The sequence below is a fragment of the Leptosomus discolor genome, chromosome 1 (assembly GCF_034619465.1).
Source record: "Leptosomus discolor isolate bLepDis1 chromosome 1, bLepDis1.hap2, whole genome shotgun sequence".
Taxonomy (NCBI): Eukaryota; Metazoa; Chordata; class Aves; order Leptosomiformes; family Leptosomidae; genus Leptosomus; species Leptosomus discolor.
In genome coordinates, this window is record NC_141391.1 from 212,038,560 (window position 1) to 212,055,218 (window position 16,659).

General features: G+C 38.7%; 1 protein-coding gene across 1 annotated transcript in view; it reads right to left on the reverse strand.

Moving 5' to 3' along the window:
* The window catches only part of CDC123 (cell division cycle 123), a 34,113-nt gene that overhangs the window by 11,014 nt on the left and 6,440 nt on the right, over window positions 1–16,659 (reverse strand). The window contains exons 5-9 of the mRNA XM_086474707.1: window positions 15,204–15,299; window positions 14,399–14,505; window positions 6,692–6,740; window positions 4,981–5,056; window positions 1,896–2,018 (exon numbers count right to left, since the gene is read on the reverse strand). Coding sequence (XP_086330833.1) covers window positions 1,896–2,018; window positions 4,981–5,056; window positions 6,692–6,740; window positions 14,399–14,505; window positions 15,204–15,299 — 451 coding nt within the window. The remainder of the gene's footprint in view (window positions 1–1,895; window positions 2,019–4,980; window positions 5,057–6,691; window positions 6,741–14,398; window positions 14,506–15,203; window positions 15,300–16,659) is intronic.

Below are 16,659 nucleotides of genomic sequence, written 5' to 3' on the forward strand. Positions count from 1 at the left end.
CAAACAGCATCAAAATCCCCATTGAAACAAGAAGTCAGAAAAAAAGCTCTAATACCTTTCCTTTTAAAAGCAAACAAACAAGCAAGGCCAGATTTTTATTTTTAACAACACATATGCTACCAGACAGTGGATCAAGGGATATGACAGGAGAAGAACGAAGGGTGGTAAATCAATGAGAAAACATTTTCTGCATGGCATTTCCCTGCAGATGGACATGTCACCAGCATTTAGTGCCTAAGAACAAAAGGCTAACAAACCTTCATCCCAGAAGGTCACCCTGAAACCTCCTTTTCCCAGAAGGTAACTCAGATGGCATAGTTTTATGTCCTTTACATAAGGCGACACTTCAGAGCTTTCAGTTCACCAGACAGCAGTTCCAGAGCCTAAATCTAGGCATCAATTTCCAAAAATAGCGCCCTGAATTCTTATCTATCAGTTGATTATATACTAGCTAAAATTACATTGGAACTCAGAGGAAAATTAAAAGACAGTGATCAGATGACAGAATGTCAGATCTATATGACTGATCTTACTTCAAAACATTAGGGCTATGGACCTATTAAATTAGTATACTGATTTCCAGACTACTAGTCTTCTCCAAGCAGTGGTCCTTGAGAAATTCTCTGGACTGAAACAAAGGAACCCTGCAGAGTCAAATTAAGGATTTTAATATAATAGAGAAGGGCATTAGAAGGTATCTTTTTCAGAAAGTCAGAAAGGACAGGTCTATTTGACTCCTCTGGTGGCTCAGCAAAATAATTAACCATGTTCAAAACTTACCTAAAGATTGAGTATTCAAAGCTTTATATAAAGACAATACAACTGATATACAATTCTTATGTATTTTACTAAACTGAAGTTTGGCTGACATCAAACCCAATTTAAGTTCCTTGATCATATTTTTCACCACTCCTGATCATCCATCACCACTGAACACTGTTCAGTTCTCACTCAACCACGTCAGGAAAGTATCTCCAGTAAGATTTACAAAGGACTCCATATTTAAAGAACCAAGCAATGTACTTGGGCTGCCTAGGTGTATCAACTATCATGGCCTTTATTCAAAAGTTTCAGCAGCTAAACTGCTGTGCATCAATATTCTAGGAGCAATGACGACAATTTCTTGAAAAGAAACTTACAAATCCTTTCTTCAAGAAATACTTCAATACATCAATAATTCAGCAGCAAACATCTGACATCTTTATAAACAAGTATTCTTCTTACTACTGAATGCCTTTTGTTAAGCATTCCCGACCTCCTCACTTCTCAGGTTTAGAATTTTTCTTCATTAAAAGTAAGTATAAGTGGAAGAAGCCTTATTAAAAAAAAAAAAAAAAGTTATTATGCCTTCTGAAGGGATCTTTCACTCACACACTGTGTTTTCCTGGAAAGCTCCAGCCTATTCCTTCAGGGCTTTTTGTTCCCAGTTTTACAGTTGTTCAAAAATGACATTGCTCTGCATGCTCTAGCCACAACAGCTGTAAGACTGTCCCAAATTAAAAAGAATCAAGCCCTGTGAAAGCAATAGCTGTGAAGAGAGAGATGCATAACCACAGGCTTAAAATATTGAGAATGCCATTATTTTTTTAGAAGTACCCGTTCTTCCGCTAATCTCCAGCAGTAAACTGGAACATAGCACAGTGCAACTCGGTGTGCTGTGGAGGAAACGAGCCAGCAAGAGCAAGGGGGGACAAGCTCAGGTCTCATTTCGGTGGCGTTTGCCCTGCAAGCTGTTTCAGTGTCCAATCTCCCAGCACCCTGCAAAAGAACTTCAAAGAGGTTTCTGGCTTTAAGTCTTTGGAACTAGGTGTGCACTACCTATTTAAAAACCTTCATAAACATCCTCCTTCCCTCCCCCATGCTCCCCTTGCTAACTGAAGCTTTAAGATACTTACAGTCTTCATCCAAGAATTTATACTGTATGTGTTTCTTGAAAAACTCCTGTATTGATCTGCAGATCTCCTCATGTTGCTTAGAGATATGATCGTAGTATTGAGTGTAGTCCCTCTGTGATATACCTGTCAATAATTTTAGTTGATTATAAAGAGCTTTAGGAATGCAAAAAACCCAACCAGACAAAATGCAGTTATCAGACATAAGCATGTTATAATCTATATTTCAGAAGACAGAGTTCTCCCAAGTTACAACCATTACCAATGATTTATTGTTTGGCTTTATTCTCTTATATTTAAAACACTTCCATTAGGAATCTCTTCCTTGAACAGTTCTGCCCTATATTTTGTGAACTTCATTTTATATGTACACTCTTTGACTACTTTAAGTGAATTCCAGAAGGAACTTTTGCCTGCATTTAAGTTTCCAATTCCTGCCTTTTCCTTTCAGTTTTATTCCCCCTGGTTACTCTGGTCAAAAACCTTTTCTGTTCTGCACATCAGATGTAGGGACCAGAATTTGGAAATATGAAATGAAAGGGATAGGGGCTAAGATTGCACATTAGCAAAGATGATAGATCCCAGCATACCATAAAGATTCTCATTTAACCAATTTTTTAAGCGTGGAATAACACAGACCTGTTTGATAAGGCACTACAGGTGAGACCTTAAATCCTAAAATCAACGAGATGGCATGCAGTCTAGTACCTTATTTCTTCCATCTGCCCACCTCAAAGGCTGTTTTGCATATCTGACATTAGATAAACTATCCCAGCTACATCACAAGCTCTTCATTTCAGACATTTGTTTGTCTACATGACAATAGTTTAAGTTGACATCAACAGGATTATACACTTGCATGCATCCTAAGTGACATAAGTTCTCATACAGGATGTGTCAACATAAGCTGGACAAATGTCAAACCAAGACCTTCCTCATCACTGCAGAATGAGTAACTCGTACTATTTAGCAGCAGAAAAAGCCAGAATCCCCCAAGAGAGCTGTATTAATGATGGCAGTTTGCTATTTTAATGTTACACAAAACACAGATTAAGTTTTACTGTAAGACAATGCTGACCACCTGCAAAGACTTGCTCTTTTAAAAAGTTCATACAAAGTTTAGGATATCAGTGAAACTTTGAATTATTAATACCACTGCAAAGCTTAACTTGGGTCTAAAAACAAAAAAAAACCAAAAAAAAAAAAAAATCAAAAGATGGTGGCATCTTAGGGGATACAAACGTGTAACTGGAAAAACATTCACTACACTGTGCAAGTATCACTCCTTAGTTTGACTGACAGGCATGGGAACATATTGTGAAAAATCTTGTAGCTGTCTTCAGAAATGCAGCTGGAGTACTAGCTAAAAAAACCCCATCCAGGTAGATCTACTAGGTTTCAAAACCCAGTAATGAAACATATAGAGTGGTTAATTAGCCAGTGTACAAACGCTTTGAGGTATTTGAAAATAAACATCACTAGATAGATGTTCCATAATAAATCTACATTCAAATGTTTTAGAGGTTATTACGGTGATACATGTATCTGGCAGTTGTTGTGTTCCAGCAGCACCTAACAGGACAGGATTCAGCACTTCCCCCGTGCAAAAGCTATTTCAGCAGCCATTAGGCAATACCAGCTTAATGGAGAATCTCTGTTACAAAGAACTGTCACAAACCCTGCACTTGGCATGAATGGAGAGAGAAGGGGAAGAGGAGTGTGGAAGCACCACAAGAAACAGCCAAATAAAAGGGCTATGGCAATGGTATGTGTTGACAGCACCTAGATTAGCACATCCCAAAACATCTACGTGCAGCTCCACAGGACACCCAGATCAGGAAACAAAGAACAGGGAGTCAGTTCCTAATGATTCACAGAGCTGGGACAGGATGGAGAGACAAATTGCTGGCAGCTCCTAACAGGTACAAAACAGCACATCCAAAACAAGCACAGAGTCACCATGCTGAGAAGCAGCCAGAAGAAACAACGAGGACTAGATAGCTAGCTAATATCCCTCCACCTCCATATCATCACAAGGAATCCTAGATAGACCACTTGTATATATGCATCTCGGTGCTTGTGAATATGTAAGTATAAGACAGACAAAATGAGCAAACTTGGTTTTGTTTCAAAGCAAAAAATCACCTTCCTTCCTATAAAGTCTGGATTAGAGTTTTGCTATATATTAGAAAAATTTAGGCAGAATGATTCAATCTTGTTAAGGACAAATATGCACCAGCCCTGTGCTATTTACATTTCTGTTCATCTTTCAAGATTGCATGACAGACCACACCAAGAACAAATTCAAACTCCAGAACAGTATTTACCCTGAAATGAAATCCCTCAATTCAAGAACCTGTGTGTGCACTAGATGCCTAAGCTCCTGCTATAGTCAGCAGAGAATAGTCAACACATCCAGAGGAGTACAACTCAGCTGAAGTTACCCTAGAGCTACCTAAAATACATGTTGTAGCACAATCTGCCTGTCCTCTACCCATCACGGGTGTCCCGATGCACCCACCAGCTCTCTGCATGCTGTGGATACCCCAGCTGTTCAGTGTCGCTTCAAACACTTTACTTTTCGGACTTTGAACCAGAGTAACAGATCGGCAGGTTTTCTGACTAAGCTACACTGAATATAATACGAGCTCAGACACCTTTTAGTCCTGTGGACATGTTCTGACCTCCTCAACTTTCCACATAGAATATCCACATGTGGTCACGTTTTATCAGCATAATACCCAACTCCTCTGTATTCATTCTGCAAGTTGGAGATGATGCACTTTGCTCCTCAATATAAAAGAATCACTTGCAAAACAGCCTTTGGGTGAAGTTTCTGAATTGGCAATTAGAATTAAAAATATTCCCGCTGTAATACTGAGCGTGCTATGTCATCAGGCTTTCAAATACAGTGGAAAGAGAAACATGGCATGCCACATTTTAAATTACAGAACAAAGAAGGAAAAAAAAAATCCAGAAATGAGGTGTGTGAAGAAAGAACTGTCTTCATCTTTAGTGCTGATTCAAGGGATTAGAGAAGCTCCTCAGAACTTGCACCTAATAATTTTATCTTTAAGAAAATCCTTACCTATAAGTTTGTTTTCCTTGACAAAGCATCTGAATTCTGCACCAGGGATTAGTTCACACCATTTGCGAAGAACAAGCTATAGAGGAAAAACAAGTGACAAAGTATTGTTTCAGAAAGTAACAGGTAACTTTTTGATACCAGGTATACCTTCTAGAGCTACAGGTTTGCTGTAATGATACGACGACCTCCGAAGTTACTCCTGATACAAGAAAACAAAACAATCTTAACTTGCAGTTCACATAATCATCTTAACAAATAGTTCAAAGCAATTAGACTTAATTTCACAGAATCACAGAATGCTTTTGGTTGGAAGGCGCCTTTAAAAGACCACCTAGTCCAAACTAGTTTAAAGTAGAAAGGTTCAGACTGGACATAAGAAACTTTTTCACCATGAGGGCTGTCAAGCACTGGAACAGCTCCCTCGTAGAGGCTGCGCACCTTCCATCCACTGAGGTTTTCAGACCAGATTTGATAAAATGCCAGGCAACTCGATTTGATTTCATTACTTACCCGGCTTTGAGCAGGAGAATGGACTAGAGACCTCCTGAGGCCCTTTCCCACCTTAATAATCTTATGCTTTTCCACTTTGTACGGCATTTCTAACTGTGAAATTATTTATGAAATGACTTCGAAGTTACATCAAAGGACGGAAAACAAAAACCCTGCTGTACAACACAACAATCTGTCACGGAATTGGCAGAAAGTTGCTCCCTAGTCAAAAGAGCTGATGAGCAGAATTAAATTTAACCAAATCAACCTCTATTCTGGTATACACCCAAGCAGATTTCTGTGACGCCTTTGAAGGCGCAAACCAGTTAAAATAAGGACACAGGATAGAAATAGTAACCAAACTATTATAGTCAATAGGACAGACTGCCTGGTAATTAAAGCATCTCTCTGGCACTTTCTCAAGTTTCTGCATTTCCTAAGCTGAAGGATTCAGATGGATCCATTATTTTGAAGGCCTCAGTTACTGCTACTGGATATTGGAGACTCCCAACACCTCTCACCTGCAGCAGAAAAACCTCAGTAATCAAAGATGACATTGCTAACTACAGTGTAAACATGAAACTCTTTGTTCCAACTTTTAGATGTCCTGTATCCTTAAAGCACATTAGATAGTGCTTTAAAAAAAACAGAGTTCATTCATTTTTCTAAAGCCCTTTAAGCCCACAGGATGATGACAAATGTTGTATTTACATAAAAATTATTATTAGAGAAATGACTAGATGCTATTATAAAAGCAACAGCACCACAGGAATGGTTTAATGCATTGTTAATATCTCCACCACTAGCTTAACATTTTAATCTGGTAAAGAGCCTATGAAACAAGATATGATAGACCAGTTCAGAGTGTCCCCAGCCACTACAGCTACCTTCTCTCTTCATGACCTCAGCTGTGATACTCACAAGCAGCATACTATCAAGAATATACAACTTTCAGCTACTGAACTTGTCCTTCCTGGCAAAACCTGACAGACATGAGAAGAAATTCCAAGGAAGCTTCAAAAGTCTGATCCGTGGCTCATCTGATCTGTAATTAAAGGAACTCCTTATGACCTGTAGTGTTGAACCAGATTTCCTCACAATGCCCAAGCCACACAATCAAAGCAAACACAGCAAATTCTATGGGCACATGCCCAAGCACAAACAGCACCCTGCTCACAAGCAATTCATTTAAATTACCCAGAAATCATGCAAAGAGTCCTACCTCATAGTCCAAGGAAGGATCAGGAGAATCATCAGTACAATGAATAAATCTGGAAAAGCAAGGCACAGGCATCAAAATCTGCTTTCGCATACAAGATTTTCGCCATAGTGAGAACAATAACTCCAAACAGTGACTCACAAAACCAGCTATTAAATTATCTCCAAGACATACAAACCAAGTAAGTTCAGTACATCAGTAACAAACTTCCTTTTGACAATTATCAGGGGGGGAATCACCACTTTTCATCTAGTGTAATTTGGAAGCACTGAAATTTGGACAGGGACACGGCTAAAAGGTAAGTATTTATTCATTGCTGAGTTTCTCCTTTTTGAATCAACAGCGCTGCTCCTTTCCTCTTTATTGTTATGGTGGCATGACTGGATTCTCAAAGAACCAGATAAACCTGAGCAACCTCATCTAGTTTCATTGCAGCATGTTTTCGCTAGTACTTTTAATGTTTAACTTCCTAAACCACACAACAGAGACACATCATCATGCCTTACAACAGTTTGTTTCCACGAGTAAGGGATGCAAAACAGTGCCACTCGGCACTTCTGCTTCCACAGCACAGTATCTTTCTAAATTAAGAGCCTTAAGAAATTCCCTTACAAATCTCTTGAGAGTGGGAATAAACAAAACTATTTCCATAACTGCAAGCAGATGTCAAGGTTTTGTCCCTTGTGAGTAGCTGACTCTGTGTCACCTTTCAGGAACTATGCCCAAGCCAACTTCTGCGTACCTTTTTGTGGTTTTACAGCAAACCTGGCAATGAATCCTGCAACTTTCAAAGAGAATCAGCAAAAGAACATCCATTTTCCTTCAAAGTGTGCTCCCTGACCTTATTGGCAACAAACCACTTTGATGCACAGAACTGTGTAAGGGGTCACTGCTGAGCAATAGCCCTAAATGGCAACAGTTATACTACCTCCCTTTGGCACGGAACTTGGTTAAGCAATCCAAAAATTTAACAGCTCCAATATAAGCATTGCATCTATAAGATGTGGCTACCCAGCCCTCGGTTTGAAGTGAAGAGCTATCATAAGAACTCATTCAGTATGCTGCCAGCCGAAATAAATTTCACACACTTTAGTTTAGACTTTAATGCCCACTACACGCAGAAAAGGGCGATAGCAGGCATGCTTTACAAAAGTACTGTAATCAAACAGATCATATATATCTGTAAGCCTATGTAAACAGATAACATCCTTCAACTACAGTTTATGTTCCCCACAATTTAAGATCTGTCAAGGCAATAGAAACAAACTCATGACAGCTTGCAGTTTTGCTAGACTCAAAATTCCTCCCTGCCTAGCATACAAGCCTACCATGCTCGAGAAAACATCCCTTCCCCCCAGAAAAAAAAAAAAATCATGAACTATATATATATAAAGTCCAGCACATGGAGTTTTACAGTCCCTGCACACTAGGACCTGTATTACTTCTCACAGGCTTCCATATCTGAGATCAGGGTACCTGCAATCCGCTTCATTCCAATAACACGCAGTCTCTTCTAGCAGTCAAAAAAACAGCCTTATGAACAATCAAAACTATCCCCTGCTCAACCCTCAAATGTTTTGGGTGAAAGCTATGTGGGCAAAGATACTTCCTCTTGCCTTATAAGTCAGAAATGGAAATCCTTGGGTGCCATCCCAAGCTGCACGGACTCTCAGGTATTGCTGCCAAATCAAGCAAACAGGCAAAATGATGAATATAGACAAAACCACTGCAAGACGCAGTAGTATTATTTTTCTTGAGCCTTAGTGACACAGGACTAAGTACAAATGAGGAAAAAATGGGAGAATGCAGCAAAGACAAACTCAGGTTTTTGTAGTCTCATTTCCCTTCTAAATAGTATCATGAGTTTTTGTTAACAAAAGGGCATTACTACCACCCCTGTTTGGGAAGTTAAGTTTGGGCAACTTGAGGTAGTCGCAATTTTATATTTTCTCCCTGCTTACTGTAGCATCAGTTGTTCAGACCCAGACAAATTCATCTATTAGACATGGCCTTTTGATCATAAGAGGCACAAGGCTAAGTGGGGTTTCTTTAACCCAGATCCTGTTCAGGTTTGAAAGAACAATTAGAAAGACTTCAGGAACCCAAACTGAGAGATATCTGGGCTCTCTTTTCTGAAGCCTTTGAAAATTGTCATATTGGGTACTACTAAAGGTGAAGGAACTAAACTCTAAGCCTTGTGCTGTGGTTAACAGCTCGTTTACACATTTATACTTAGATGTCAAGAACAGAAGGATCGAGGTCTCTACATGTAGCAGCTGTAAGTTAATATCCAAACACACACACTTAACAACAGGACACACTACATGAACCCATTACACAGTTCAGTTTTCAACACTGACAAAGGCAATTTAAGGAGGTTTGCGAGACCTGCAGTATCTATCCTGCTAAGAGCACCATGAACTCATTTGCAAATCACTGAGATTATTCTGTGGATAATAAACTATTATGAATATAGTGAGAATTGTAAAAGTTACTCTGTACCTGACAGTTCCCCTGCTATCATCTCACAGTTTATCTTAAATCCTTAAAAAAAAAAAAAAAAAAAAGAGAAACTTCTAACAGCCTTTGAATTGCATCTTTATTTCTTGAATACTGAACCTTGCTGGAACTTTAAGGACTAAAAGAAATAGGAGATTCATGCACCATTCAAAAGAAGATCTTGTACTACACTGTACACTGTAAATTGCTAGGAAAAAAAGGGATGTGAGTAAAACCTCGAGAAAAAAAAAACATCAAAGACCTTATTTTCTATATCCTCTCGTATGGAACTATCTATCTTGAAACACTTTATACTAAAGTCTAAACCAACAGCTACTGTCCTTGCAAAAAAGTATCCAGAGAGCCAAATCACATCTTCATGAGCCAACACTGCCTCCTATGTTCTGTTAGGAGAACAGGCTGCTATTTCTCCACATCTCAGAAAAACATCATAATTTCTTTGTAATTTGTAATTCAGTATTTAGAAGCATTAAGTCTGGTACCAAAAATGTAGTCAGAATGCTAGCTTAAAAACACAAAGGACTGAAACATCTGCTAGGTTTTAGAACCAATGTGCTTAGGAGCCTGATGGGCTAAACCTCGCTCAAGAGCAGACTTTCTCAACTGACCTCAGAAACAGGCACTTAAATTTTAACCAAGCCCTCTTATAAACACCTAAATGAAAAAAATTGCGCCTCCCCTCACATTCCTTTGTATCCTGCACATTAACAGATTTGGAAACTTTTCCTTGGCCCAGTGGGGGTTGTTTCATCTGCTCTGTTAACCTAGTAGGTATTTCTTACCTACTAAACAGGTGGCTCCTTCACTCTCACCGGCTACTTTTACACTCTTTACTTCACCTGTCTAACCAGCTTCTCAAAAAGTTTTCAGGAATGAACTTCTGGAAGTAACAGGTCCAGAGCATCAGCTGGCCCAATAAGATATTGTGAGTCAATTTACAACACTTAAGTGCACATCAGAAAACAGCCATCCTTGCACGTGACTCCTACTGCCCATCTATAATAAGTCAAAGGGCAAAACCCAGCAAAGGATGTTCTCTGCATTAGGTTGGTTTTCAACAAGGTTGAACTTACAGGGCTTATTTCACCTCTGCGGTTGTGATTATTAAAAAAATGGAAAAATAAGAACACTTTAGCATTCAAAATCCCAATAGTAGCACCTGCAGTTTTAAAACATCCAGTATTGCCCTGTAAAACAGGAGCAATCTCCAAAGTCTGACATTTCCAAGGTTTATTAATGAGCATGGTATAACAACGAGCTTATCTTGTAACTGAATGGGCATTATCACATCATTAAAACTATTGCTAATATTTATACCAGTCTCAAAGTGAGCAATCGTCGTAACAAAACGTAGTCTACAAATTCTAACAATAAGGCAGAAAGCTGTGTTCCAAACCAATACACTCAACAGGGTTTTAAAAGGATTTTTTGTTCAAAAGAGGAATTTTAATCACTTAACTGAAATTCCAGTTAGAAAGGGATTTATTTTATATCGCATATCCACAACACTTAGTTTTTGAAAGCCTACATTAAAACCTGAAAAGTTAAGGATCACACCATCCACAAGTTTTTTTTATTAACTCCGCTAAGTAAAATGCAATGCTTACTTTGAAGCAGAACCAACATCGACTACATTAAGGAATGCATTGCTCTGAAGTCTTTGTTAATTTATACAAAATTAACAAGGAGGAAAGTTAACTCATTATTCTGAACTTTTCAACCAAACAAAGTGTCAGCATTGTGAGAGAATCCAAACATTTAAAATAGCCAAAGCTTATCTAGTCAAGCCTTAGTATATTTGCATTAAGGCCATATTTTTTAATGGTTTGCACTGAAGTATTGCATAGCTGAAGTTTTCTCAGAACTTGAGATAGTTGAGAATTACAGCAAGGGCAGCTCCCTGACCTGAACAATGTATAGATCGATACCAGATAAGCAGATAGGAAATGGAGGAGGAAGGAAGAGGGAAAGAAAGTGGTTTGCCTCATCTGACATCACTGGCAAAGCTGTATTAAGAAACAGATCTTCAAATTGCCGTTGCAAAGTCTTTCCCATATTATGACCCATGAAGTGGATTTTTAAGTTAATACAACTGAAAAGAAAACAAAACAGGTCTACAAATTTTCATCTGTTACTTATGTAGGGCAAAAAACTTCTAGACCACACCGAGTATTAACGAACGAACTAGAAATACGGTGCATTTATCCACCCTCTGAGTAGTCCTTCCAAGGGATTTGGACGTATTATGTATCCAATTTTCATTTGTTCAGCACTTCATGTTCCTATGCCAGCTACATTTTTAATTTCTGCTTGCTAAGGACTAGGGAACAGGCAACTAATCAATAGTATAATTAAGGAAGACCGCTGCTCTGATTCAGCAACAATCATTTCACTGGGTGGGGACATTTTGTACAAATAACTTAGTAATTTAGAAATACCATGCACAGACTGGACAATCATATGTACTTTAATCAAGTACAACATATTCATAAAATAGAAGATACATAGAGACCAAAGTGATTTTACACATTACACGCTCCCTTAGTGTACGAACTTCCATTCAAAGGGAAACCACAAGGCTGCACTGCCCACATTAACCCTACCTTACCAAAAAAACAAAGCCTGTTCTGACAAAAAAGAAAAAACAACATAACCCAAATTTATACCAACATTAGATCAGAATTAGACTTTAAAATATAACATTTCTCAGACGAAACTCAACCTTTATAGTAGGTGATGACCCCACAATCATGTCACAAGGTTTGCTGATTTACCACCCACTAGCTGAGCTGTGCTATTTGGCGGTGCATGTGGTCTTGTCACACTGTAAGAGGAGTCTAAATGGATTGGATCACCGCAATCTGAGGTGTTGACTTCCTGCTAGAGGTTATTCTCCCACAGCAGCATCAGTAGAAGACAGCGTGCCTGCTACATGCTGCTCAGCCACCAGTGTTCTTAATCTGGTGTGAACTTCAGGTGAAATTACTGGTGGCTCAAGTTAACACCCATGCTGTGAAATCTCACAACACAGGAGCTAGAATGCATGCATTGCCTCTGCCACTAAGTCAGCACCATCTGCAGAGGGCAAGGTGAGTAGCTGAGGCACTAATTTTACCTGGTACGAGATAAAACCTGACAGAAATTGCGCTGGTTTCAGTCTCAGTGAAGGTGGTTGAACCAACTCATTCTACCATACAAACGGCATAAACTACGAGCACAAACACACACACAGAGTTGCCATATCTTCCAAATCAAGTGGTGCTGGCTAAACACTCGATTGTGTCCCAAACTCAAACTCATTAGAAAGTGGTTAATCAAAGGAATTCTCCAAGGAGCTCAGGGTACTTTTTGCTGAACCTCTTTATACATGAGGATAGTAGAATACAAAACCTGCGCTATTTAATATTCACAAAGGGATGGTACAAAGTACACAGTTCTTTTTGGGCCCACAAGACTCAGTCCTGAAAGCAGTTACAGCAAAGGACACATTAAATTTTAGTGCTCAACCCTCTGAGCAAACTCATCCTCAAGACACCTGGCCAAGTCACCTACCCTCCCATTAGGGGAAAACATGAAAAAAAGTTCCTTCATAAGGCACCAAAGTCTTCTGAAATCACTATTTACTCATGTCTGAAGTGTGAACTGCAGATTTCTCATCTCTTCCACCCCTTTCATCCTCTGTGATCCCAGAATCATGAATTCTCAACGCTTACAATTGTTTCCCTACTCCAACATTTCAAACTGCTCTCACTCCAACAGCTTCTCCCCTCCTTCCCAGTCTCTTCCCGTGCACCTCATAACGTTGTAGGTCAGATATAACATAAAACCCTGCATCGGAACTGGACTGACAGCGTTCGCTAGCACTCCATAAATGCAGAGATAAGGATGAAGATGTTGCTACCTATCATTTTTTTAATGTACCAACAAATTGGGGGAAAAGAGTGTTATTAGAGTGGCAGGAATAAAGAAAAAGAAGGCATTAATGCAACTGTGTTCACATTTTAGATAAGATCATTCTTACTGGGTCACAAGCTACTTAACACAGGACTATTATGCTCGGTAACCCCCTAATAAAGCACCTAGAAAAAGTGCCCTGCATTTGACTGAGTCTCCTAAATATTGCAGTATGGATTGCCTTTTTTCATTGAAATTCTACTTTTCTGAAAAAAATAATAGTAATAATAGCAACAAGAACATTAAATTCCAATGAGTCTATTTTCTTTCAGAAAAAGGCTGTATTTTAGAAACGAGTGACATGACTCAGATGCAGATCTCCAGAGGTCCCTTCCAACCCCTACCATTCTGTGATTCTCTGCTACAGGAGGAAACTGTTCCTGTACAATGAAGTACTCCCTTCATGTGAGCAGCTCAAATAAACCCCAAGCACATCATATTTGTAATTTTATATGTAACTAACAAGGCTAGTCACGGTTCCTGGAGTGCATTTGTTCAAGAGCTACAAGAACATGGGTTCAGAAGGAGCTGTAGGAATACATTAGCAGAAGTCTTGGGCTTCTTCCAGGCAGCCACACAAACTTCAACAGCTTTAAAGTTTGAAAGGGACACGGTAAGGTCACGCTGTGTTACCATGAGAAGTGGCAACAATAAGGGAGGTAGCAACAAGTAAATGCCAAGAGGGGTGGGAAGGCAAAAAACCCCAAGATTAAAACATTACTTGCTCTGGAAAAATCAAAATAGCGTTAGTCCATAGTGTCATTTCGCATGTACTACTTGCTGTTTTACTTTTCACTTATTTGCATATTAAAATCAATAGAATTAATACAAGAATCAAAGGAAGGCTGCTCTTCTTTTGTTGACTGAAGCCAGGTAAACAATTCTGGTTTACTAGGGAAGACTCGCTCACAGTAAGTAACAACGAAGATAATTTGCCTTGCAACTCTCTGCATGATGTCAGACCCGGTATTTATTTTCGCACTGTGGAGGGGGACAAAGGAGGAAGGAAGGGGTGGGGGGAGCTTCAGAGAACAGTTAACTTACTACTGTACCTGAAACCTACATTACTGTACCTGAACAACTTTCACACATGAGTATGTATTTTTGCAGCAGATATTTATGGTTACTGTACAGCAAAGAGCAAGATCTTTCAAAAGAACTGAAAAGTTACCCTCAGAGGGTTGGGGGGGTTTCTGACTGGGTATAAACACGATAGTCTGCTAGAAATCTACTTACGGCTGAGTGAGGTCACGAGTAATGAAGTCTGAACTCTTGAAGAGGAGGAAGATGTCACTGAGAGCTTTACATTTCAGAGAGCTGTTCATTGCTATCCAGTAGGCATCCTAAATAAAAGAGATTATCCAAAAAGGCCCCTTTACTAGCAGGAAGGAAAGCAAGCTGCAGATCTATCTAAATATTATGTAACATTTGAATTACACCTGAAAATTATGCTTTTTGATTTTGAGGAAAACTTCATTAGCTGTTAGAAGAGATACAATAGTCATTGCTTTTCTTACGAATACTCTGTTGAAAGCAGAGCAAATCCATTTAAAAAACTAAGTTTTTGCCTTACTGCTTCCAGGCACTTTCTTGGAATGCTTGATTGAACACAAGCTTCCCTTCAGAACATGCTACAAAAGCACCCACCCATCCTTAAGGTATAGTCAGAGTGCCTAAAAACAACTAGAGAGAAGTTTATTGCTTTTTTAAAAAATGTGGAGGTTTTAATCTTTATCCCAGGCAAAGTTTTCCACTAGTATCCTAAACGAGAAGAGTCTGACCATCGTACCGTTACCTGTGACAGGAATACAGGGTTTTATATAAGAAAGACAGCGCTGTCTTGTATCACCAAACAGTGCACCATCTAGCTCTAACCCACCAGAACCATTTTCTGTATCATACTTTACTGGTATCTTGCCTATCATTTCTCCCTTCATCAGAACCACTAGTCTCTTCTACTTTCCAATGCATTAAGACAAAACAAACAAATAAAATCCATACAATAAGATCTGCTACAAGTTTTGGAAATCAGCATTCTTACCCTTGGAGCACTCCAGTTAAGTTTAGGAAAAACACTACCACCCAAGGAACTTATTGCTTCTTGAACTTTAGCTGTGAACTCAGGAAATTCTGGTGCCTGAACAGAGAACAACAACAACAATATCCATTTCAATACATTTAATTCATCATACATTCAATATATTTAATAGCCATCTTTTAAATACCGTTAGAAATACATATTGTAGAAGGAATGAACATGTCCAAAATCAGGAACCAAGAACCCCACAAAAATAATGTATTTGCAGAAATAAATCACTTAAGAATCAACTCTGACATTCTTTCAGTCAGAGGAAATTGAAAATACGTTTTTAGTTCTCACTCTCATCACTAGCAATATTCCATGAACTTCAGGGGAAAACCCAAAATTCCATAATGTTCATCATGAAAGCTGCAACAGCTGGCAAACAGGCAAGTCAAACGAACAGACCTTAAATACATACCTGCTGGTTTATAGCTGATGGTAGATTATTGTATACAAATAAGATCCAATGAGATTTAAAACCAAACAAACTTTCAAAAATAGTTTGCTAAGAATTAAGCATCTCTTTAAAAAATCTAAATACAAACATTGGAGCATTCTGTCAGAGTATTAAAAGGTAGAAAGAGATCAGTTCTGTTTTGTCATAGTTCTCTAGTTGCATTTAGGAGCACAGCAAGAGAGCAAAAGTAAACAACATATAGGCAATTTGAACGACGGCTCCTCATTTAAGCTTTAGTTTTACAAAATGTTGTTAGTAATACTTTAACTAATCAGCCTTTAAATTAGGTCTTAAAGTAGCTTAACAATATATTGCATCAGAAGAGAGAACACATTGCAAAGGTATGGGGGTTGGACTAGAAAACCTTGTCTTGTAAAGAACATTGTCAATATTGTAAACGTAAGCTAGGGGAAAAAACCTCCTCAGGATGCTATAAACTGCACTCTGAATGTGATACAAGAGAAAAAAATACCCAGATTGCTGACCTTTAAAATAATACGAAGGGATTTCAGGTATATGCCAAAGATTTTTCATGTAATAGGATTTATAGCAAAACGTATATAAGAACACTATTTCTGCCCAAGTATTTTTAAATTCAACTTGAAGATGACTTCTAGGCTAAAGCTAACTAATGTCTCTAAAACAACAAAGCCCTCACAGCTACACAAGTGATCAAGAAAAGTTCATACGTTTTGGCATCTCCTTTCTGCAGCTCCCCCCCCCCCAAACGCAAACCCTCTCACATTTTAGTGCAGTGACCTGGACTGAACTTCAAACATTCCAAATCTTTCCTTAGTACGTTACCTAGTCTCCATGGGAAACTACACTTGAAAAACTGAAAAAGCACTTCTTTTATTTTACTTTATTTTTAGAGCTTCAGTCAATTCTAGAAATTGTTCCTGAAAGAAGTAAAGCTCCTCATCCACTGCACTCTGATCCAATCTCCTGTTGTTTTGA